Source organism: Leucoraja erinacea, chromosome 11 (genome assembly GCF_028641065.1).
Source record: "Leucoraja erinacea ecotype New England chromosome 11, Leri_hhj_1, whole genome shotgun sequence".
Taxonomy (NCBI): domain Eukaryota; kingdom Metazoa; phylum Chordata; class Chondrichthyes; order Rajiformes; family Rajidae; genus Leucoraja; species Leucoraja erinaceus.
In genome coordinates this window covers 9,154,211-9,180,457 of record NC_073387.1, presented here as the reverse complement: position 1 = coordinate 9,180,457, position 26,247 = coordinate 9,154,211, and the positions used below count along the sequence as shown (strand labels likewise).

General features: G+C 42.7%; 1 protein-coding gene across 1 annotated transcript in view; it reads left to right on the top strand.

Moving 5' to 3' along the window:
- LOC129701888 (dihydropyrimidinase-related protein 3-like) overlaps positions 1–26,247 on the top strand; it is a 202,377-nt gene that overhangs the window by 58,447 nt on the left and 117,683 nt on the right. Inside the window, exon 2 of the mRNA XM_055643375.1 lies at positions 24,906–24,994. Within this exon, the coding sequence (XP_055499350.1) occupies positions 24,906–24,994 (89 nt within the window). The remainder of the gene's footprint in view (positions 1–24,905; positions 24,995–26,247) is intronic.

Below are 26,247 nucleotides of genomic sequence, written 5' to 3'. Positions count from 1 at the left end.
GAGCAATTGTTGGCCCTGGGCCTGCACTCACTGGAGTTTAGAAGAATGAGGGGGGACCTCATTGAAACATACAGAATAGGGAAAAGCTTGGATAGTGTGGATGTGGAGAGGATGTTTCCACTAATGCGAGAGTTTAAGACTAGAGGTCATAGCCTCAAAATTAAAAGATGTTCTTTTAGGAAGGAGATGAGGACAAATCGCTTTGGTCAGAGGGTGGTGAATCTGTGGAATTATAAAGCTGGGGAAGCCATGTCAGTGGATATTTTTAAGGCAAAGATAGATAGATTCTTGATTAGTACAGATGTCAGACGTTATGGGGAGAACGCAGAAAAATGGGATTAGGAGAATACATCAGTCATGATTGAATGGCGGAGTAGACTTGATGGGAGGAATGGCCTAACTCTACTATTCCTTATGTGCCTCCCAGCAACAAGATGAAGGCATGGAGGGGATAAGCTTTGTTGATTGATTCTGCCTTCTTGAGGCAACAACTCATATTGTGATGGTGGGGAGGGCTGTGTTGGCCATGGACTGGGCTCTCCATCACTCTCTGCAACCTCTTGGGTGCCAGCGCATTGTAATGGCCATACCGGGTCATAATGCAACTGATCAGGATACTTTCTACAGAATACAGAGATACTTTCTAAGAAGTTTGTTAAGATAATTCGGTGAGATTCTGAATCTCTTTAAACTTCTAAGGAAATAACGGCACTGGTACAACTTCTTTATGATTACATTGATGTGTTGGGCCCAGGACAGGTCATCCGTGATGTTAGCATCCAGGTAAATGAACAAGTTCCAAGGGTCGGTGGCCCATTTAAGAAATTCAGTTCTATTGATTTAAGCAAATCTTAATTCATTTGTATAGTCTCCTGTCTGAGTGACCTGTGTAAAATCTATTCCTGCACCCACACAACTCCCCACTCGCATTAATCAGGTGCAGTACTATTTGGAGTATCACAGGGGGGCAATTTAGTGCAGCAGATGATGTTGCTGCCATATGGCTTCAGTGGCACAGGTTCAATCCTAACATCCGGTGTTGTGTGTGGAATTTGCATGTACTCCCAATGATTGCATGGGTTTCCTTTAGACCCTCGGTTTCCTCTCATGTCTTAAAGACTCATGTCTTAAAGACGAGTGGGTTTGTAGGAGACCAAGCCTGTGTAATTCACCCGCTAATACAACTGGGTGATAGAATCAGTGGGGGAGATGGGAATCTGAGAGAGAATAATATGCAGGAAAAATGTTTTGGAATGTGATTGATGAGAATGCTCTGCCATAGATCAGCCATAGAATGGATGGGCTAAATGGCCTCCTTGGTCATCAGAAAATATATATGTTAATGGTAATATTATTAAAATGTAATCTCTCGTAAGATTTTCTTCTATGTCGCTTGCAAAGTGTTCTACACAACATTCCACCATGCAGTTCAAAGGGAAGTACAAAGAGATAACACACCATATCAAAGCCAAGCTCACTACAATAGTTTAATGTTTTCCTGGTGGTACAAAACAAGTAAATGTCACTGACTCAGGTGAACGTTTTATATACAAAAAATTATACCACATTGGGTTTTACAAGGTTCAAAATTTCTATTAAAATAGTGTGTGCTCGTAGTTGTTTAGCAAAGTCCAATATGCCACCCTCCCCAACCCCCTCCCACACAACATGCATTTCTCATTGCTCGCCCTTCCCTGTTATGTATAAGCAGCACACTCAAATATCTGTGTCACTCTTAAAAAAGATAAACAATGACAATCATTTCACACAGGAGCCAGAATGTCTAACCATTGAGTAGACTTAACAAACTCTTTTTAAAAATAAAGAAAATGAAAGTCAGAGGTTATGACCTCCAGACAGAAGATTTTAACAGCATTTCATGTTTGCCTAACAGTGATAAGAATTTGTGATTTTAGTGTAACACTGTTCAACAGCAGAATTATATTTTTATTGTCATATTGTGGTAGGTCGTGTTCTGCAAGGGTTGGTTTTGTGATCAACCGTGATTTACATAAATGCCTTAACTTCTGGAATTCAAAGTACAAATGTAATAATGTGCAGAAAAGGTAAATTTAGAGTTGTGCTTAATATGGAGGAAGATTGCAGCACAATGTAGGAATATGTTATAAATTGGCACTTAATTGGTAGATGAGGTGAGATATTTCGTTTGGATTTAAATACCCTTTGGAAAGTACGTTTCTTAACCGGATAAAAGAACAGAGGCATCTGAGAGGACAACTGATTAAAAGTGGGTTAATAAGGAGAACTAAAGCCAATAACACATTTTTACAGGATTAGAACAGAAAACCAGAGAGGTTAGGTTCGCAATAACCAACTTGATCTCCTAGTGGGTCAGCGCTTCAACTCCCCCTCCCATTCCGCATCCGACCTTTCTGTCCTGGGCCTCCTCCATGGCCAGGGTGAGGCTCACTGTAAATTGGAGGAGCAGCACCTCATATTTCGCATGAGTAGTTTACACCCCAGCGGTAGGAACATTGACTTCTCCAATTTCAGGTAGTCCCTGCTTTCTCCTTCTTTCCCCTCCCCAGCTCTCCCTCAGCCCACTGTCTCTGCCTCTTCCTTTCCTCTTCCCGCCCCCCACCCTCACATCAGTCTGAAGAAGGTTCTCGACCCGAAACGTCGCCTATTTCCTTTGCTCCATAGACGCTGCCTCACCTGCTGAGTTTCTCCAGCATTTTTGTCTACCTTGAACTTCTGTAAGGTAATTGACATTGTTTATAGTGTTGTCGCATGCTCAGAGATACAGTGAAAAACCTTGTTTTGCATGCAATCAAGGTAAATCATCTATACATGGTTGCAAGGAAACTGTATATAAACACAACATTAGTGTAAACAAAGGAAAGGAAACTGTAGGGAAAATATGGTGTTACAGCTACAGAGAAAGTGCAGATTAAAATCAAGTGCAAGCTGTAGATTGGGCGATCGGGATTACTTTCTTAGCTTCTGAGAGGTTTGTTCAAGAATCTGATAACAGTGGGGAAGAAGCTCCCCTTGAATCTGGTGGTATGTGTTTGTATCTTTTGCTGAATGGGGGACGAGGGAATGACTCTTGATTACGTTGGCTGCTTTCCCAAAGCTGCATGAAGTGCAGAAAGAGTCAACGCTGGTGCTATAAATAATTCTGGTCGCCACATTATGCAAAGGATAAGGTGAAGGAGAAAAATAAATGTATCGAATAATACCAGCAGAACTGAGAAGATGCAGAAACCCATTGGGGAATATGGAACAGTTTTCTCTATCTATAGAAGATTGAAAAAGCAGATGAATGTTTGCATTATTATAACGAGATTAGATAGAGTGGACATAAAGAAGATGTTCATAAGGTGAAAACTATAGGCAAGAAAAACTATAAGATGATCATTAGGAAACCTCATGAACATTTAAGGAAAACCAAAATCTTCACATGGATATTGCCTAGAATGTTACCACATGGGAGAATAGAGGCTAGAGGTATAGATGGAAGGGGAGGCAATTATATAAGGATAGAAGATTATGTTGAACTAGCAGCCCCCCTATATTCGCTTGGCTGAACAATATTGAACTTCTTCAACTCTACTCATTACCTCTAAATCAAGAATGGCATGGGGAAAGGGGGGGGGGCTGCCGAAAACCAAAGACCTAGTGCGGTGGGGCCACTGAGAATTAAGGGGGATCTGGTGTGAGGGGGGACACACACACAAAGAAAGGTTGAGTACTTTTTGTAACTTTGTTGGTGCCGTTGTGGCGACTCTCTTGTGTACCTCATATGCAAAAACAAAGAGTTTTTCTGCACCTAGCTGGGTATGTGACAATAAAGTATCAGTATCCTGTAAATATGGGAACCCACAGTGGCTCTAATGTTTCCAGTCTCATTGTGGGAGATGTGGAACATTTGCTTGTTCAGCACTATGTCGACCCCCCTCCCTCACCTCATCTGACTGTCTGTATCCTAACTGTATTAATGTTGCTGCCAGCCTGAATATATTTCATAAATGTCACCACCTTTACTGACAATTTCCACCTCAGATGGCCCACCTCTCATTCTTCCCTTCTTTTTCTCGGCTTCTCTATGTCCTTCTCAGGGGACAGGTTAGCAACCAACATCCTTTGCAGGCCCACAGACTCCCACATCTGTCTTGACAATAACACCTCCCGCACATCTCCTAGAAAGGGCTCCATTCCGTTCCTCCTGTTTCTCCAACTCCATTACATTTGGCCTGATGATGACGTTTCCTATCCCAAGAATACCCTCCTTACACCTTAGCCAGGGATTTTGTAGTTGACAGGTTCTCCATTGCTTATGTTCAATTTTTGGTATTTCTGTTCCCATCCCTCTCCTCCCAATCTAAAGCAACTATACTCTTGTTTGCCACTTCAATCCCACCACCCTCCAAGTTTACACTACCTCCAGCAAGATGCCACCACCAGGCGCATCTTCCCCTCCCTTCTTCAACATTCTGAAGGGGTCATTCCCTTCACAACTCCCTAGTTCTCTCTTCAATATGCACTCACACCCACTCCCTTGTGCATGCAGCTGCAGAAGATAGCACTTCAGGAAATTTACCTCTTCCCATTCACCATCCAGAGACTAGAGAAGCACTAATCCAGTTAGTGTACTCTGTTTGGTGAGAACACGTATTATCATCCTTACATTGGGGAAATCAACCACACATTACCTGTAATTCCCTTCACAACTCCACTGTACAGTACCCGTTCTGCCTGCAAGAGTGGATCTCAAGTTAAATTCTCCCTCTATTTATGCTGACCTCTCTCTGTTTGCCCTCATTCACTGTTCCAAGAAATACCAAAGTTAGCTCAAGGAACAATAGTTCAGCCTCTGAGTAGACAAAATACAGGACTTGACACTGAACTGAATAATTTCAGATAACCAGCCTTTCTAGTTTCTATCTGAATTGGCCAGTTCTGATGAAACATCTGTAAAATTGACTTTGGATTGGATTCAATTTATTATCATTGTCTCATAAGAGACAACGAAATGGATTTTCCTTACAGTCATAAAAAATATATATATATTTTCCCCTCTCTGCAGGTTGCTTTCCCTGCTGAGAACGAGATCAAAAGATTTTTTTAGATATATTGCGAATCAAGGGATATGACTTAATGTAGGACAGGTAAGTGAGTCTAAAATAGAGGGCCAGCCAGGCACCAGGGACATAAGGGGTTTCTCCTGCTTCTATTTCTTAAGTTCTTACTTATCTTCCATTTACATCTCTTCCATCAACAAACCGTCTCCCCTGCCTTTCACCACCATTTATATCCTTCAGTCTCACTAAGTCATCACTCTATCGCCAATGCTGCCTTTGTTTTATCTGTTCCCACAGCTTCTTTGCAATTTAAAACATGTGTAACGTTTGTTCTCTAACCTTTCCTGTTGTGCTGAAAGGTCATCGACCTGAGACATTCCTGCTGTTCCTCTCTCCACTGATGTTACCTGACTATTTTCCATTTTACATTATAAAAATTATATTAGTGTGGTTAGATGAGGGGCAGGGTTATGTGAAGCATGATCATCTCCTTGAAACTACTGCTTCAAATAACTTATTTCCAGACCTTGTATTCTCTGCATTGCAAAATAAAACCCAGCTGCGATTCATATTCATCTTCCAAAGGCCTCTCATCCAAGACCTTGCCTGTGGGTAGCAAAGCTACAAACATCTTTGTAAAGATCCTGCAATTTCCACTCTTGCCTCTCTCAATAACAGGATAGATTCCATCAAGCCCTGTGACATTATCCACATTTAAGCTCTTCAAAAGCCCCAACATCACCACTTTCTTGATCTAACACTGCCCTTGCTTATGAGTATTTTACACACTCATCTCACTATCCTCAATGCTAACACATCATATGTGATCTATTTTCTCCTTTTATATCCCCCCTGGTGTGCACACATATCTTCCACCATCGCCATCACCTGTCCTTTCCCCTCCTCCTTCCACACGTCTCATCTGCAAGTCCCACATTATCTTATTATCCTGCTATTTACTCCTCCCACTCGCCCCCATCCACCCATATCCCTCCTTCCTTCTTTATATTTAATTCCTCCCCTTCCTTGTTTGTCTGACACACTTATGTCACCTTTTCACTTCTAGCCTTTGTCACCATCTCCACTCACATGCCTCCCATCCAGCAACCTGTATCCACTTATGTCTGAAGAAGGGTCTCGACCCGAAACATCACCCATTCCTTCACTCCAGAAATGCTGCCTGTCCCGCTGAGTTACTCCAGTATTTTGTGTCTATCTTCCACTTGTCAATTGCCAGGCTTTGCCCCACATCTCTATTTCTTTTTTCAGCTTCTCCCCCTACTTCATTAGACTGTAGAAGGATCCCGTCAAAAAACATTGTCTGCCCATTTACCTCCTGAGATCCTGTCTGGCCTGCTGAGGGCTCTTGGCAATTTGTTTTTTGCTCAAGATTCCTGCAGCTGTAGTCTCTTGTGTCTCTGTTTAAAAAAGTTGCTCCTCAGGTTCCTATCAAATTTTTCCCCTCTCAACTGCCCACTAGTTCTTGACTGCACTAACATTGGGGGGAAATTGTGTGGATCTACCCTATCTATGCCCCTCATGATTTTATACGCTTCTAAACGATCATCCTTCGGTTTCCTATGTTCCAAGGAATTAAGTCCTAGCCTGCCCAACCTCTCTCTATAACTGTCCCCAAAATCCTAGCAGCATCTTCATAAATCTCTTCTGCAGTCTTTCCAGCTCAATGGCATCTTTCTAAAACCGAAGACAATACTCCAAGTACAGCCTCACCAACATCTTGTACTACTGCAAATTAACACCCCAACTTTTATACCCAATGCCCAGACTGTTGATGGCAGGCTAAAAGCCTCCCTCCTCATCACTCTGTCCGCCTATCACGCCACTTTCAGGCAGGAGACAGAAGGAGGCCAGTCAGCCCATGCGGCTACTAGCTCTGAACCAAGCAATCCCATCATTCCCATTTCCTCTATCTTTAGATAGCCACGAAAAGCTGGAACAACTCAGCAGGATAGGCAGCATCTCTGGAGGGAAGTAATGGGTGACATTTCAGGTCGAGACCCTTCTTCGGACTAGTTAAGGAAAAGGGAATCGATAGATATAGATGATGATGTAGAGAGATAAAGAATGAAAGATATGGTAAAAAGTAATGATGGTAAAGGAAACTGGCCATTGTTAGCTGTTTGTTTGTAAACGAGAAGCTGGTGCGACTTGGGTGGTACAGGGATAGAGAGAGAGGGAATGTCGAGGTTACTTCAAGTTAGAGAAATCAATAGTCATATCACTGTGCCTTTCGTTACTGAGTGAGATGGTGGTGTACAGTGAGGATGGATGTATAAAATTAAAATACTGCAGATGGGGACTGTAGTAAATTACTACGCAAGCTGGAAAGGGTACAGAGAAGATTTACAAGGATGTTACCATAGCTAGAGGGTTTGAGCTTACAGGGAGAGGTTGAGTAGGCTGGGACTCTATTCCTTGGAACGCAGAAGGATGTGGGGTGATTTTATCGAGATGCATAAAATCATGAGAGGAATAGATCGGGTAGATGCACAGCCTCTTGCCCAGAGTAGGTGAATCAAGGACCAGCAGTGTAAGATGAAAAGATTTAATAGGAATCTGAGGTGTAGCTTTTTCACACAAAGAGTGGTTGGTGTATGGAACAAGCTGCCTGAGGAGGTAGTTGAGGCAGGGACCACCCCAACATTTGAGAAACAGTTGGACAGGTACATGGATAGGACAGGTTTGGAGGGATATGGACCAAACACCGGCAGATGGGACTAGTGTAGCTGGGACATGTTGGCCAGTGTGGGCATGTTGGGCCGAAGGGTCTGATTCCACACTGTATCACTTTATGACTCTATTCTGTAATTCATCAACACCAGGGGGTGTCTGGGGAAGATTGGCCAGAAGAGAGCGACAATAAAACCTCCTGTAGCACAGCCAACCAGAATTGGCAGCTCTGATTTCCACGTGTAATATTCTCCAGGCCTCATTGAACAAGTCACAAAATATCCATACACTTGAAAGGAACACTCCCTTTCAATGCAGAGATGTATTGTAAATTTGACCAGACCTTTTATATGTGGCTCATAGTTATTTTAATTCTAAGTCGTAATGTTAAATGGTGTTATAAATAGCATACAAATATAAAGCACATGTGGCTATAGCTTAGATATCACTAAGGAGGGAGAGGCGTTTGGAATTGAAGATAGACACAAAATGCTGGAGTAACTAATGAAGGCTTGCACAGAATGTTCTTCAGCACCAACTTCAGGGATTAAGCTCTCCTCTCATCCTCTATCCTAAGCTTTATCAATGACCACATTCAGAAGCTTAGTCGCCTCAATATCAAGGTCAAAATAGAAAGAATAGGCAGGCAGGCATCATCTCTGGATAGAAGGAATGGGCGACATTTCGGGTCGAGACCCTTCTTCAGACTGAAGAAGAGACAAGGAAGGTAAGGTGTGAGAATGAGATATCAAAGGGGATAGGGCAATTAATGAAAATGTAGAATAGATCATTGTCAGCAGGGAGAAGGAGGAATTGAGTCCGATGCAGCAACAAAAAAAAATCAGACGCCCAAGAGGACGCAAATTATTTAGTTTTTTTCCCCGGCTGATTTCTGGGGAGTTTTTTTTCAGGTGCCGGAGATTTTGCTGGACATTGGACTGGAGTTGTACTGGCTCCGCCTGGCGGTGTGGTTCAGACGCGGTTCCCCTGTTCTCTCGCAGTCTGCACACTGGGCGAGGCGAGCGCTGCAGACAGCGATCAATAGCAGGCTCCGGAGGAGGCGCCCACAACAGCCTATAGTCAGTCGCTGCACACTCGCACAGCGCTGCTATTGTATGGGCACAGGAGCAAATCACGTCCCCGTAACAATCGAGCAGACACAGCTAAAGAGAGTGAAAAAAGTGCTGCGTTTTTTTGTGTGAACATTTTATTTTTTAAACTCCAGACTGTAATACCCTAAGCACGATGATGTCGGGGTATCAGGGTAAAAAGAATATTCCGCGGATAACGGTATGTATGCGAAGCGTCTTTTTGTTTGTTTCGTTGCATCTTGCAGCCGTGCATTTGGGCTTCTCTTTGGATTCTGTGCGTGGAGGTTAGAGGATTGCAAATGGTCAACAGAGAGGTATATTTGATGCAGCGCAGGGCTGACGTCCAGGGCATTGTGCTGCAGATACGACAAGACTTGAGTAGGCTTTTTGTGTGAGAGTGTGTGAGTAAGCGCGCCTGGGATATACAGCCCCGTTGCAAGAAGCCACCGTGTCCCTAAAATAACTGAATCCGCATTGGATTGCAATCCCCTTGTTCTTTCCCCGACAAGGAAAATCCATGTTGATTTGATTTCCTCCCCCAATTGCAGCTTAAAAATTGCACACAAAAGTTGCTCGGTGTGTGTTTCACATGTTCATAGGGCTGAACAACGATATGGACTTGCACCTTTTCAATTCATTGTAAAGGCGTGTTCAAAAGGAGAAACCAGAGGCTGAAATGATGAATGTTTAAAGCAATTTATTTAAAAAGCGACGTATGTGTTTTTATTTAAATCTCCAGCGCAATTGGCAGTGGTTATGTTTTTTTTTCCCCCCAAACATGCCGTGTTTGGAGCAGTTGGCGATTGAACTGGGCTGGGGAACGCCGCCCCAGTTAGTGCTTTATGGCACAGACAGCCTCTCCCCTTTACATCAGAGAGGCTGCGTTTTGAACAGTGGAACAAATAGAGACACGCAGTTGGGTTTGGAGGCTGATTTGAGGACTGGCTGGCGGTTAACACAAGTCCCCACTTGGCTCCTGTGTCTTTTCCGGGCCAATTTTATTATTGTGTGCGGCTGCTGTCTTTGTTTGTAACGGATTAGAGAATGTTTTTTGGGGGAGCGGGAGAGGCACAGGTCAAACAAAAGAAATTAACCCAGTGCGGTATATACAGCAGGTCTGAGATTTTCTTTTAACCCCCACACCCTCCAAGGAAATTGGCTGCTAATCAGTTTATAGATCAATATCCAATCTTATAAACAGATTCTAAATCCGAAATGTTGTCCATTTGTGGCATTGTAAGGGATTGTAACGTGAAGTGATTTAAAATCGTCTACATTTTGATTGTGGAGAGCACCAAATGTTCTATCCTTTGGGGTGGAGTCAGGGAGTGGGTGGGGATCCCTTGTAACTCGTGTGCCCGCTCTCCTTGTCTGAACGAGCTGCATCTCATTTTGCTGAATCAATTACTGCCAGAATTAGTCCGAGACAAATGGAAATGAGCAGAATTATGGTTAAGACGTTTTTATATTTAATTGATGCATTAAAATTTCTCTGTTGTGATTTGTATGAGCAGAGGCCTCTTGTCATGAACGCTCAGCCAGTTTAATGGGGAATCTAGGAACTATCCCATCTAAAGGGAGTCTTTGTTCCCTCATTTCCTGCTGCCACCCCTCAAACGCTTGCACCTTTGCATCACTTTCTTTCTATTTTGCCTCCGAGTTTGACCTTGACATTGAGGCGACTAAGACTCTCAGCTTCTAAATGTGGTCATTGATAAAGCATAGGATAGAGGATGAGAGGAGAGCTTGATTCCTGAAGCTGGTGCTGAAGAAAATTCAGTACAAGCCTTCATTAGTGATTCCATTATCAGGAGCAGGATGATGGCAGATTTATTTTTATACGCCTATGGTTAATAATAGATGAATAGAGAGAGTGCGTGGAAACAGACCCATTCAGTCCACTGATCAAAACACAAAATGATGGATGAATTCAGCGGGTCAGGCAGCATCTATGGAGGGAATGGACAGGTGACATTCTTAGTTGGAACCCTTCTTCTCCTGGGTCCACTAAGTCTGTGACAACCATTGAACACCCATTTTTTATACACATACTACCATGACCGGTTTTGTATTCCCTACACTTGCATCACCTGTCCCTCTCCCACTCGAGATTATACCGCTCTCCTGAACCCTGGCCAGCTAACCTACCAACATGCATGATTTGGGGATGTGGGAGGTAACTGGAGTACCTGGAGGGCACCCGTAGGGTCATGCAAAGACTGTGCTCCCCCATAGACATCTCCTGAGGTCAGGTTTGCATCCAGGTTGCTGGGGGTGAGGCTGTGGCTCTACCCATTTCTTCTGAGTGCCACCCAATAATCTGGAATGTGTGATCTAGATGGGTGGTGGAAGCACATGCAATGATTTCCAGTTATGTGTATAGAGAGACAGTTAGAACATAGAAGTTGCTTGGAAAGAATAGAGGAATTGAATTATTTTGATATCTCCTTTAAAGAGAAACTGGTCTAATATGTAGACAGCACCGCAATCTGCTTGGGTTGCCTAGAATCCAACACTATCAACATTGAATTCTCCAATTTCAAGCAATGTGCCCCCTTACTCGCCACTCATTTATCCCATCACCCTGAGCCTTTCCCATCCTCATGCTCGCCTCCCATCCATCCCCAAGTCTTTCTTTCCCTTTTTATCCCCCTCTTCCAACCAACTTCCACTTATATCCCTCCTTTGGCTTTACAATTTTCTTTTCTTACCCGACACCTTTTTGTCTCCTTTTCAATACCAGCCTTTATCACTATCTCTACCCATCACTTGCATCCACCTATCACTTGCCAGGCTTTGCCCCACCCCTATCTCTCTCTCTTTCTCTTCCAGCTGTCTCCTCGCCCCCTTACCTAGTCTGATGGGGCCTGACCTGCTGAGTTGCTCCAGCAGTTTTTGTTCAGATGCCGGCTTCTGCAGTCTTGTGTCTCCATGTAGACTGACCTGCACTAAATGATAGGAGGAAAATATAATTACAGTAGGGATGCATTGAGAAGGGAAATGAAAGAGCTTCCATAGAAAAGTGATATTTACAGACAGATTATTTTGATTATTCTTGAGAAGGAGAGGGTAGCCTGTTGGATATCGTTCCATTTTACCTAAACTGATTTTGGTGTTTTATTGAAATGGTAAAGAAAGGTGAACAATGCAGGAGATCCTTATTGAGTTATACTATTGAGGATCTATTGTGCTTGTTTTCTATCCTCCACCCAATGCGAGATGCTCTGTGGAAGCAGGGTATCTGTCTGATGGGGAAGGTTCATTCACTTTCATTGTTCTTTTGTATCAGTCACACTTGCCGCAGCCATTCTGATTACATTTGGGAATAATTGTTCAAACTTTCCAGCTGTTAAAATGTTGAATACATGGAAAAGGCCTTTGGAAGCCCAGTGATGGAGGCGGGTATGACTAGCACAGGGAGAATGGGAAAAATCTGTTATTTGCAAGAACAGAAGGGAGAATTAAGGCTGCAAACTGGAGAGACAAGAAAATGCAAATGCTGGAATCTTGAGCTTGTGATGGGTGCACAGGTGGTGGTTGGTGAATGGGTGGAGTAAAGGGCCTGTCCCACTTGGATGCAATTTGCACGTCATTTTGTTGTATTGTATTGTATTGTATTCAATTTATTGTCATTGTCTCAATTTGAGACAACAAAATGAATTTCCCTTACAGGCAGTATCGTTAAAAAAAAAATCACAAGAAAAATAATAAAAATAAATAATAAATAATAAATAAATAATGAAACATATTAAAAATAAAATTGAAATTGAATTAAAAATTTTAAAAAAGCACAAACATATAAAGTCCACAACATAACATAAATGGCACTCAGGTGAGTCCAGCCAGCCTCCCCTCCGTGTTCATCCGTGACATTTACGCGACATCCTAAAAATTGGTTGGCACGTCGTGACGCGCGCATGATTCGCGCATGCCGTGTGGTGGTGTATGTAGTTACGAGCGGCGCCCCAGGATTTTGGGATGGTTAAAATCCTCGCGCGCCACCTGCATGACACCCAAGTGGGACAGGCCCATATGTAACAAAACGCAGAGGTGAAATGGAGACAAAAGGGTGTCTGATAGGAAAGAAGAGGTGTGAAATATAAAACTGGTGGTGGCAGATATGGGGGAGAAGGACTTCCCCATCCATGCTCATCCCATCCCCACGTTCCAGCTTTCTATTCTGTCTCCTCACCCTGTTCCCTCCCACTCATATCCATCCCTCTGGTTAAATATTTCACTGCCTTTCTCTCTTTATCTGGCGCCCTTTTACCTCTAGTCTTTGTCACTTACTGCACCCATCTGCTCATCACCCACTCATGTCTATATCCACCTATTACTTTGTTATTGCTTGAGTTTTGAAAATTATGTCTGCATCATGTACTAGAGGATTTTGTTGACAGTTTTCTATGGTATCAATGTTTTTTTAAATTGGTATTATGGAATTTTGATGGGATTTGCAATGAATTATTGCAATATATTAACATTTCTGTGAAAATTGGGATAGTGGGAGCAGAAACTGCATTGCCATTTGTGGATTGGAATTCCAGTATTCCATCTTGAGCAAGCAGTGTCTGCAATTCCCACGCGATGCTGGTTATGTTTCAGAGACGATTATTATTTAAACTAGAACTTGATTATATTCGTATTATATAATCAGTAGGATAGGTGGGGGGGAGGAAGATGGTGATCTTTTGCTAGATCTGAAATGTCACCCTTCATTCTCTCCAGATGCTGCCTGTCCCACTGAGTTACTCCAGCATTTCATGTCTCTCTTCGGTGTAAACCAGCATCTGCAGTTCCTTCCTGCACAAATGATCTTTTGCTAATGATACTCATAGGGTGTAGTTTTGCACTTGGGTGTCACTGATGTTTTGCAAATAATATGTTAAAGGAGCTGTACTGTGGAACACCATACTAGGTCATGCAATTGATAATATTTTGCATCCGAAGCATCCTGGATATGGTCCTTTCAATAGCAGATAAATTGACGTGGTTGAATGGATCAACAAATTAGAAGAATATGATTAACAAGGGCACGTATTCAGAACCCAATTCCACAAAGAAATACCATCAAAATATCCCTCCTAAATTACTGTTGAAATCCACCTCAATGGTAGGAAATAGCTGCAACTAAAGGTTTGACTTTAATAATTTGTCTTTTAATATGTAGGATAACAAAACAATATAACATGTTTGTAAAAAAAAAAAAAATCTTGGCAAGGGATTAATGATCTTGCCTTGTTTGGTTTCAATATTTTAAAACTTCTCTATGGTTAAATATGCACAATATAAGTGGGTCAAAGTCAAAAGAGGATTTGTGAAAAATCACGACTTCAACGTGTGAGTTTACTGAAACAGGATTTGGCTGTTCCGTGGAGTGTGGTGAGGAAATGCGAGTCATTGCTGGATTGGAGTACTGGAGGAGGCACTTAGCTCTCTCTGCAAGGACACGCCTGCCTGGCTTTGCAGTGAAGGCTTCCAATAAGTCATTTGAACGCGAGGCCTCCCTCTTGTGGCTAAGCCCTGCAGTGCATCACTCTGCTCTGCATTTGGCAGTCATTTAACTAGACTTCCTTTCCCCCTCTTTCCTGCTCCACCAGAATAACATACTCTTCAATCCTATGGAATCTCTCCATCACCCAATTCCTTTCCCCTCCATCCACTCACTTCTCACCCCTCCTCTGGGTACCTATCATCCTTCTCTCTCGCCCCTCTCCTCTTCCACTCCACATCTGTTTATACATTACATTCCTTATCTTCCTTCCTTGTCAGATTTCACCATTTACACCCTTTACCCTTGTCTGCTTCACCCCTGCATTGGTTACTATATGCACCCTTCTCTCCCCACTTGTCCCATTTGCCAATCACCCCTCCTCGCCTGAATCCATCTCTCACTTGGGTCTGAACTAAATGTCAATTAAAAGCCATTCAGCTACTCAATGTGATCAATGCAATTGGCTGTGGGAGACATGTGGAGGGGCGCAGGGTTCGAATGGGGTCAGATGGCTGAGGGAGTAAGGGGAAGTGGGAGGTGGCCCTTTGGCATATCCTTCAGAGCAAGCAAGGACTGGTTCAAATCATTGTAATTTTTGCTGAAAATTCATAGTTATAACCATATAACAATTACAGCAAAACAGGCCATCTGGCCCTACAAGTCCGTGCTGAACCCCCTTAGTACCTGCCTGCTTCTGATCCAATTTATTTTTAAATGATACCAATGGCCTCCATTCCACTGGAAGCTCATTCCACACACCGCTACCACTCTCTGAGTAAAGAAAATTTATTACCCCTAAGTTCCATTCACAAGTCTGTGTGCCTTTGACTTGGATCTGATTTTCCTCCATTCTCTGCCTTTGTATTATTCTGCAGACTTTGGTGCCTGTTTCACCCACTCAGCCCCACTCTCCTGTTTTAATCACTCTGCTTTTCCAATAGCATTTCACTCTTTTCCCTTGCACATTTCCAACCACCATGACCTAACTTTGTGCAGTCTGGTTGCTAACCTTTGGTGTTATTTCTGTCTCTTATCAAAAAGTTTCTTGATTCTTTTTTATATCGGCGGTCTGCGTTCGCTAGCACTCATCTGTTGTTCATTTGGGGTATGCGGCTGCATTACAGTTAAATCTTTCACTTAAACACTTTGACATTTTTTATGTTTGGGAGGAAAAAATAGGATAATGCTGTCAGGTAAATATCTATGGCTGTTTTTCCTGTCTTCCATCCTTTCTGAAGCAGGCGCCCATGTTTGGGTAATGGACATCCTTTTGTACCTGAGAACCTGCCCGCACTTTCATCAAATACCTTAAACAATGCCTGGCTGTAGATTGTTCTGAGCAGAATAGACTTTAGCATTGATGTGTTCCAGCAGGTGCTCCTGGGTGGCCAACATCCTCCTGGTTTAATTCTGATCGGTGTCATGACAATTCTTGTTCCTCTGGTGTCGTTTTTAGGCTTGATGACTAATACATGGAAGATCGTGAATCAAACATAGGACTTTCAGTCTAGTTGCATTTCCAGTTCCTCCCATCTATTCTTTGTCCATGCCTGCAAGTGCCAACTCGTGTGTGGCTATGGTTCAAGAGTCCTCAGCTGACATTCTGGACCTAGTGCAATTGCCCTTTACGTACACATGAGCCCACATCCTGATCCATGACTGGCTGCTCTGCCAAGGCAGTGCATATGGCTGGCATTATACTAGGTTCGATCGATATAGTCTAGTTCACAAGGACATCCCAAATGTTGTTACTGATTTTCTTTCTCTTGCATTTTTCTCATGCAATGGACAACAACTGTGATGTTTAAATTTTGTCCTCTGGTCAATTTACCTCCTAGGAACTCCAACTCCTAACACCCTACCCTACCATGTGTCGAAAGCTTGGGGTGAGGGTGTCAGAAATAATTAGAGCAACATAGTGGCTTAGTCTCAATCTTAACCTCGGGTAGTTCCAGCTTTGGGTTTGAAACAACTTCTTGTGACTGCATGGGTTTACTTTGGCTGAGGGAGTGAGGGCAGTTCCGTTCCAATATCACACAAACGTGCAGGTTTAAACATGAATTGGCCGCTGTACGTTGCCCCTCGTGTCAAGGCGAGTGATAGAATGGAGGGGGGGAGTTACTATAGACAATTGGTGCAGGAGTAGGCTATTTTGCCCTTCGAGCCAGCACTGCCTTTCAATGTGATCATGGCTGATTATCCCCAATGAGTATCCTGTTCCTGCCTTCTCCCCATATCCCCCGACTCCTTAATTGAAAATATTGCGGGGAGAATTATAAAAATAGAATGTAGGATTAGTGTTGGTTGGTTGATGATCGGCATTGGTTTAATGGGCTGAAGGGCCTGTTTTTGTATTGTGCATCTCTATCGTTCGTAAAACCTCTATTGTCCCTTCTAAGGTACCTAACCCAACACAGACTAACCATAGATAGACATGAAAAGCTGGAATAACTCGGCGGGCCGGCAGCATCTCTGCAGAGAAGGAATGGGTGATTTTTCGGGTCGAGGCCCTTCTTCAGACTTTAGGGGTCATACTGAAGCTGTGGTTTGCAATTGCATTGCATGTTGTGGGGCATGGAAACCATGATCTAGTGTTGTATGTTTGGATTGATGTCTCTTTGACCTTGTATAGAATCGAAAGGCGGTTGCAGTGGCTAAAATGAGTAACACAACCATTTGTGTACAATAGGAATAGAACTGCACATGAGAATTTCAGTTACTTTTTTTTTGTCTGTTAACCTGAGGTAGGTTGATTCCACCAAGTTTGAGCTGAAAATTGAGAGGGAGGGGTCTGGATGAAATGTGGCCAGCTCAATCAGTCTGTAACCTGGGATATAAGTGAGTTTGGTTTAATTACATGTTTTACACCATTACCCTGTATCTCCCACAGAAACACTGGCAATAGCAGCTAGTTTATGGTGAATATATGGACCTTATAGGAAATAGGTGCAGGCGGAGACCATTTAGCACTTCAAGCCAGCACTGCCACTTTGGAGTTGGACTTTAATGTGGAAGATTAGGCAAATATTTAAAGGAGGAAACATTGACCTAAACTGTTACTGGATAAATGTGAGAAAGGAAGACTGTTAAGTTTGCCCTGCTACTGGACTCGTAGAGACTGTAGTTTCTTGAATCAGGAGCAAAAAAACAAACTGCTGGAGGAACTTAGCGGGTCAGGCAGCATCTACTTCGGGAACGGAATGGTCAACATTTTGGATCGAGGTCCTGATGCAGAGTTTCAATCCAAAAATTCACACATCCCTTTCCCACTGCAGATGCTGCCTGACCTGCTGAGTTCCTCCAGCAGTTTGCTTTTTAGCGTTGTGTGCATGTCTGCTTGTTCTGTACTCACGACTTTAATGGTACATTGAAAGATTTGAGTAGTTTGCTGAACTTCCAGTGGTGTTGCTCGCCTCTCCAGCAATGTTGAGATTGCTACACGAACTGTAAATATTTGGCGTCTGGGTTTATTTTGCGTCCTATAGGAAAAAAATTGGCCTGGACGACAAATTTCCATAAGGTAAGACTGAAGAAAAACCGATTGCTTTAGGCTGGTTATGATTGTCACAAAGTTTAGTATTTTCAGCATGTGAAACGGGGATGCATAAGGACTTAATTAGTTCAGTAACGATCATCTAATTGAGACTTCCAAAGTTGCTGAATAAATTGCCTGACTCGATACAGGTCTTTCATTATTTTATTTGCATCATTTTGTCCAGTTTAATTTACAAAACCTTTCAATTCATGGAAATGCAAACGGCCATCTGTCAGGCTGCCTCTCTTCTTCAGAAATATGTTGCCATGTGTGGGATATAAATTCGGCAGTGACTTCCCTTCCAATATTACATTGGATTTCTCTCATTTGGATGTGCTGCCCATTCATGTTGGAGACACAACTTCTTTCTGTAATTCATTCTTTTTTTTTGTATGCGTCTGTTCCTGTTCTAAAACAAATTGTTACTGTGTATGGGTGGGTTGGATCATGTGCCTGTGGTTAAGTGGCGAAAGACTGCTTTTAATGGAAGAATGTTTATGATGTGATGTATGTCTGCCTAAATCATGGTCTGAGCAACAAGCCTCAAAGTCTAACTTGCATTTTTATTTTATTTGCTGGTTTGCTATGTTTGAATATTTTAATGCCTGGATGTATGGAAAGGGCTTTTTGATTAAATCCTGCCTGGACCAAAATTTGTTAATGACAACCTGATATGGATGGAAATTAAAGGGCGGCACGGCAGCGCAGCAGTAGAATTGTTGCCTTATAGCGCTTGCAGCACCAGAGACCTGGTTTTAATACCAATTATGGGTGCTGTGTGTATGGAGTTTGTATGTTCCTCCAGCGACTGAGTGGGTTTTCTCCGTGATCATCGGTTTCCTCTCGTACTCCAAAGACGTGCAGATTTGTAGCTTAATTAGCTTGGTATAAGTGTCAAATTGTCCCTCGGGTGTGTAGGATAGTGTTAAATGTGCTGGGATTGCTGATCGGTGTCGACTCAGTGGGCCGAACGGCATGTTTCCGTGCTGTATCTCTTAAACTAAGCTAAACTAAATGTCGTTTGATTTTATATGTGTGCCACCTACTAACGTGGCCCACAGAGACAAAAACCTGATCTTCCCTGATTCAAGTACATCTTGATGCCTGGAACACATGGCGAGCAGGAAGTGGCCTTTGCTTTAGAAGGAAGAGAAGACAATAGAACGTACAGCTGCAATTCCTAGCCACGTGTCCAGCATCCCCATCTTGCTCACTGCACTGACATCTCAATGGTCAATCAGGCTTGCAGCAGCCTTGTCAGCTCTTGTGTAGTCCCTGATTACGTCACTGATTTTAACCCAATTTTCACTTCACTGGCTCCCCTTTGTTAACGTATTGTTTGGGATTCTTTGGTCCCCCATCCACAGCAGCTGGGAAATAAGGGGATAGAATGGAAGGGTCTTTATACATTTGGACAGTAGTATTGGGTGTGATTTATGTGGACATGATGCTGCACCAAGTTCTAAACAATAAACCAGGAGCTCTGAATTAGAATGAGCATAACATCCCAGTTCCAGCAATGTAGTGTGGGAAGTATTCTTGATCAGGTGCTGTCTGTTCTCTTAATATAGCACCATTTTGAAGAGCAAGGTCATTCTTGCCAATATTCATTCCACTATTACTCTGGATTATCATCACTTTACAGTTATTAGTGGGAGCTTGCTTTGTGCAGATTGGCTCGTATTTACACCAACATCTGCAACTCAGTACTTATCTGTAGAGTACTTTGATCTTCTACAAAGTGCTGCATGATTTAAATTCCTTTTTTTAAATTAAATGTTGTACAAAACTCTCTTTGATATTTCCCCTGGCTGAGGAGTTCAGAAACAGATGGCAACTTCTCAAAGTTATGAGAACATGAGAGATTGCTTCAGCCTCTGGTTGGGAAGGTCCAAGGTCAAATTCCATCCACACCATCATGTGCTTGTCTTGTTGGGGACGATCACCACATTGAGAGTGGTATCTGTTCATTGTCTTGGCCACATAACATGTAGCAACACAGCACAACACATTTGACCAGACACAAAATGCTGGAGTAACTCAGCAGGTCAAGCAGCATCTCTGGAGAGAAGGAATGGGGGATGTTTTGGGTCAAGACTCTTCTTCAGACCCTTATTCAATACAAAACATCAGAAGGAGAAAAAGCAAATAGACCTTGACTCCAAGCCAAAGGTTGTGATAAAAGCTTGATCTTCAAGTGGGAGAGCTTTGGCAAAGGAATTCCACAGCTTCAACTGGTTGCCAAGTAAGATCCCAACATCGTAAAACTGAGATGGGGAGGAATAATGCTGAGGAAGGATTTAGTTATAAAGAAGAAATAAATAAATATAAGGAGCTGGATGTCAAGTCAACAGTATGGTATGGCAAGGGAAAATATACACGGGGATTCATTCCCTCATTAATTTCTAGATTAATTATTGTGAGATAACCGTGATAATTAACAACGAGCAGATTGAGCAGACGTTGTTCTATTGTCGTCGTTTCCAAAATCCTAACAATTTCCAGTTGCAAATCCTATTACTTAGACTGAAGAAGGGCATCGACCCCGAAACGTCACCTATTCCTTTTCTCCAGTGATGCTGTCAAAGCCGCTGAGTTACTCCAGCTTTTTGGGTCTATTTTCAGTTTAAACCAGCATCTGCAGTTCCTTCCTACCTATTACTTTGTAGTCGGGAAAATGATACGGATTATAAACACAAAACGCTGGAGTAACTCAGCGAGACAGGCAGCATCTCTGGATAGAAGGAATGGGTGATGTTTCGGGTCCAGATCCTCCTTCAGACTCTCGGTTCTCGACCCAAGACGTCACCCATTCCTTCTCTCCAGAGATGCTGCCTGTCCCGCTGAGTAACTCCAGCATTTTGTCTTATCTTCGGTTTAAACCAGCATCTGTAGTTCCTTCCTACACAAATGATACAGATTGTTGGTTTTAAGTCCAACAACCTCCCTTTGTATTGTAATGTTCCTTAAAATTGCCTCAACTAAAAAAAAAAATGAGGTACAGGACAGGGCATTATTATTGCCGAGGCTATGTATGACTGATTGTGAAGCTTGCTGCCCATGTTTTGCAGCAATGAATGTGTTGTGAATCTGTGTTTGTGGGGGAGGGGAGTGAAGGAACAGGATCTGCTATTCATTGTGTGCAGGTGTACCTCGCTTCTAATTAACTCAATTAAGCTGCAGTGAGAGACATCCAGTCTATAGACCCCCATCTGTATGAGCTAATCAATGGCCATTGCAGCATCTCCAGAAGCATGATATTTTTTAAATGGCACAAAGCTTCATCTGTTGCCGATACTTGCCATTCTGCTTGTCGACCCATAACTCCTATGCTTCTGAAGAGTCTGCAGCATTTGGTGTGCCCCATTGCACACAGGCTGTGCTGCTAGCCCAGAAAGATCTTGCAATTGTCTTTCTTCTAACACCAACTTTGTAACCTATGCCTAATTAAGAATAAGATCATGAAATATTTTTAATGACCAATACTACAGGAACCTTATTGAATGGTTTACAACTCTGCATTTCCACACCGTTGTCATGGGGTTTTGTGGCCAATTCATTCATGGTGCATTGTGCCTCAAATGGCTCTTTACATTCGTACTTAATGTTTTTCCTGTCAAAGGAGTCTTCTGTATCATGAATAGGAAATACACTTTTTAATATCTAGCATAATGCAGCAATAGTCAAGTCTGTGCGATGAGTAAAGGCCACCTATTAGAATTTGTACAGATAATAGGAAAGAACAATGTTTTTTATTTTTTTTGCTGTTAATGTCTTGTCTTTATGGAAGATTTTGGATTTGTATGGCTGTCTGTTCAAATTATTAGCAGGTCTCTTGCTGGCCTGCTTCTTTTTAGTGCGAGTATTTGGGGAAGGAACAAAGGGGAATCTGAGCTTTTACCCTTTAATGATCACCAAATGTTGATGCAAACATGCTTGTGCATTCTCTTGCATTCCCTGGCCCAAATTAATCAACTGTTAACTAGAATAGCTCCTGTCAAATAGAGGACTGGATATTGCAACTTGGCAGCACAAACACAGCATCCATTGTGAGAAGCCGCCTCCCAGAACGATGATTCTGGAGTGCTAAACTACCATGGCACTTTATTTTTCCTTCGTATTTCCATCCCAGGCAATCCTAATTCAAAGCAGCTTCTGTAGTAGTGAGTGTGGCTGTTTTTAGACATGATGTCACTGAGCGAATGACTCCCTGTGTGCATTCCGATATTATCCTCCCAGTGCATGGCTTCTGATGTTTGAAAACAAAAGTGTGATATAGTAAATTAGATAAGAGTGTGGCAGAACAAACTTTGGCGAGTTCCCAACTTGTCAGTCTCAGATATAGCGAATGGAAACGGGCCCTTCGGCCCACCCAGTCCACATCCACGATTAAGTAAACCAGTTCTACTTCTCTGCAGCATGCAAGCAGCAGTTTGCAACGACTAAGTAACGTCTTAGTTTAGAGATAGAGGGCCTGCGACCCGCTGAGTCTGCGCCCATCAGCGATCCCTGCACATAACACTATCCCACACATACTAGGGACAATTTTACATATATACCAGGCCAATTAACCTACAAACCTGCACGCCTTGGAGTATGGGAGCAACCCCGAAGTTCTCTGAGAGAACCCACACAGGTCATGGGGAGAACGTACAAACTCCGTACAGATAAGCACCCGTAATCACAATCAAACCCGGGTCTCTGACGCTATAAGGCAGTAGCTCTTCCGCTACGCCACTGTGCTGCCATTGTCAACCACACGGTTTTAGGATGAGAGGAAACTGAAGCAATCGGAGAGAAATTATACTGAAGGCAAGTTTATCATCCATGCCATTTTATATTCTCTCGAGAATTGCCTGTGTTTCAGGCGACTTCAACCATGTGTGTTCTGCACTTGATTATTCAGAAGTTTCAAAAGCTTGCGGAGTTTAGATGTTAGTTCTGTATGCTTGCGACTCCCACTCTTGTCACAGGTAATGCCAAGACTACTAGTTTAGACTCTTCCTGTTGGAGATGCTAGTGGTCCTTTACAACCACTTTGAATGATGCCACTTCACCCCTGCAAGGCACCTGGGCATTCCTTGCAGTCTGTTCATTTGAAGGCTTGATGGTGCTTGATGGGCTGGAGGATGAAATGAGAACAAACATTTATGGTTGTACCCAGGAGGGTAAATGTCGGTCCATTGGCTAAACAAGCTAACGTTGACCAGGATGACATGGCTGATGCATTTGGATTGCAATTGAAGATCAGCCCATTGGGTGAGTTGGCGGGGAAGCCGTGATTTTGTTCCACCTCCTGGAGACTCACTGTTGAGTGAGTGAAGAAAGTTGCTGATGCCTGGTAGCTTTTGCAGGGTTGTGTGCCTTGGCCAGGCTGGATTGAAGTTCATTCTCCATTCCTTTTCGTTATCAAACTGCTCAATCACACTTGCCATCTTGATTAAAAAGACTGAGCGAGCAACCCATGGGGCCTTGCCACAGCAGAGTCGATCTTTTCTGGAGAGGTTGAACGATTTCTGACATTCATCTGCAGTTCTTGTGTCTGAGGGGGGCTAGCTAGTGCAGCAAACATTTGCTCTGCTCTGCTCTGATCTGAAATAATGACGGAGCAAGCTTGAGGAGTTCAATAGCCAAATCCTGTTCCTAATCAGGCAACTCTTTGATGTTCTCTTCCACTCAAAGCCATTCCATTCCATTTTAAAAAGGAAATGCTTTCATACAAGTTGACCATGCCATGTGTTACTTTGATGTGCCTTTTCTACTTCTGTGCCACATGCAGAGACCACTGATGTATATGGTTGCTTAGTGCTGTCATCAGTTTGTTAGCCTTGTATTTTCCATTGAGGTTGATGCTGTGTTTTATGGGCAAATCCTGTTCTCGTACTGGACTCATTAGACCAGAGGACTCCTTGAAGTTGGCACATCAATCAAGGCTGAAGTGGCTGGTTTAATATAAACATCAGAGTGGCCCTCTATAACCTGCTAACAACTAAAACTGGAATCTAAAGATTTTATTATAATCATTATATCTTGTGGGGGCAATAAGTATTGCTAGTTCCTTTCCTTTCAACATAAGCTGATTTTTGTTTTCCTTTCCTAGCATGTAAATCACGGGGCTAGATGAGCCCAATTGATAAAGTGGAGGTTTGCTGTGCATGTTTCCCATTTTTATTGCACACACAGCCATGTTATACCTTTGTATTAGTTTATTATTGTCACGTGTACTGAGATGCAGGTAAAGATTTTTGTCAGATCAGGTAAATTCAAGCCTAACACAAGTAAAATAGGTTGAGCAAAGGGGAAAATACCAGAATGCAGTATATAGTTCTTCAGCATTGTAGCAGAATAGTATTGCAGAAACAAATCCAATCTGTGCAATGACGTAGGAACAGGCTTCGGGTAAAAAAAGTGTAGAGATGGGGTGTATGTCAAAAATTTCATTTATCACCACAGATGTGGCCAAATTTGTGCTAAAACCTTCCTTGCCCAAATTTGGATTACATCTGGAGAGTGCAGAGAAGAAAGATTGTGAGAAGCAGGTTCAATATTTCGGATCCATTGACCCGAGTGTTTTTTTTTGTTTTTTTTTTTTTTTTTTGTTTTGACCTTGACTGCGGGAAATACTTCCCACATAATGAATGTTATTGCTAACATGAAGATACACGAAACAACAAGAATAGAACAAATATTCAAGACTCGATTCTAGGTTGGGTTGTTGCAATATTGCCCAGGCAGTTGTGAACAGTCCCTGGTGAATACAGGAGCTTCCTGAATGGCTGAAAATCCCAGGTTTTTGTGCTGCTCCTTTCAAGGAGAGTTGAATGTCACTTTTGGCCAAACAGGGACTGTGGATCCTGGTGCAATAATAATGTTTAAAAGACATTTGAGCAGGTGTATATGGATATGACATGTTTAGAAGCATATGGGTCAAACAAGGGTAAATGGAAGTATGTATGTCGGCATCTCGGTCGGCAAGGGTGAGTTTGGCCGAATGTGCTGTATAACTCTGACTTTGAGCTGGAAATAACTCGTGTGTTTCTGATTTGCAGAGTGACCGACTGCTGATCAAAGGAGGCCGGATCGTCAACGATGACCAGTCCTTCTATGCTGATCTTTACATGGAAGATGGCCTCATCAAGTAGGTGCAACTTTCCCAACCCCCCCCCCCCCCCCCCCCCCCCCCCCCCCCCCCCCCAATTTTTTATCCTGGTGAGGGATGAGCCAGGGTGAGCAGTACCATTCTGTAACAACTAGTGTAATTATGTTCAGAACCCACCCAACTTGAGAATATTGATTTGATAAAAAATTAGGGGAAATATCCTCTTTTTCAGGGAGGTTGGGCATTGCTCATTAGTGATGTGACCCAGCAAGTTGTATCAAGATGTCGAAGTATACAATGGAATATAGATCAGCTACAGGAATGGCCAGAGAAATGGCAGTCGGGGTTTAATCTGAGCAAGTGGAAGGTGTTGCATTTTGGGAGGTTGAATGTAAGGGTACAGCTAATGGTAAGACCCTGAACAGCATTGTTGTACAGAGTGGTCTTGGAGTCCAAGCTCGTAGCTCCTAGAAAGTGGCAACGCATGTAGATAGTGGTAAAGAAGGCATATGGTATGCTTGCCTTCATTGATCGGGCAATTGAGTATAAGAGTCATTAAGTCATGTTGCAGCTTTGTTGGACTTGGGTGAGGCTGCATTTGGAGTATGGAGTGCAGTTCTAGTTACCCCTTTGCAGGATGGATGTGGAGGCTTCGGAGAGTGTGTAAAAAAGATCTACCAGGTGCTTTCTGGATTTGAGCATATTAGGTATAATGAATGGTTGGACAAACTTGAATTGTTGTTTCTGGAGTGTCGGAGCCTGATAGAATTATATGAAATTGAAAGTGGGTAGACGGTCAGAATCTTTTCTCTCTGGGTGGATAAAGTTTAAAGGTGAGTGGTGCAAAGTTTAAAGATGTGTGGGGCAATTTAGTGAGTGCCTGGAATGAGTTGTTAAGGGTGGTGGTGTAGGCAGATTCTAAAGTAGCATTTGGGAGGGTTTTGGATAGGCACATGGATGTACAGGGAATGGAGGGATATGGATTACTGTGGGCAAACAAGATTAGTTTAATTTGATATCATGTTTGGCATAGACATTGTGGACTGAAGTTGCAGTGGTGTAGCGTTCTATGCTTTATAACATGTTTTTTGTTTTGTTGGAACTTAGGATATTGATGTCATTGATATATTTAGTGTGCTACCTTGCTATTATTTATATTTTTGAAGTGGACATTCTAATTGCCAAACCTATGGGATTAAAAGGATTTTCTTCAGTTCGGAGTTTGAACTGAGGATTAAATTCCCTGTCCATTAGGTCATTTTGAGTTCCGCATTGCCAACACTATGAAGATG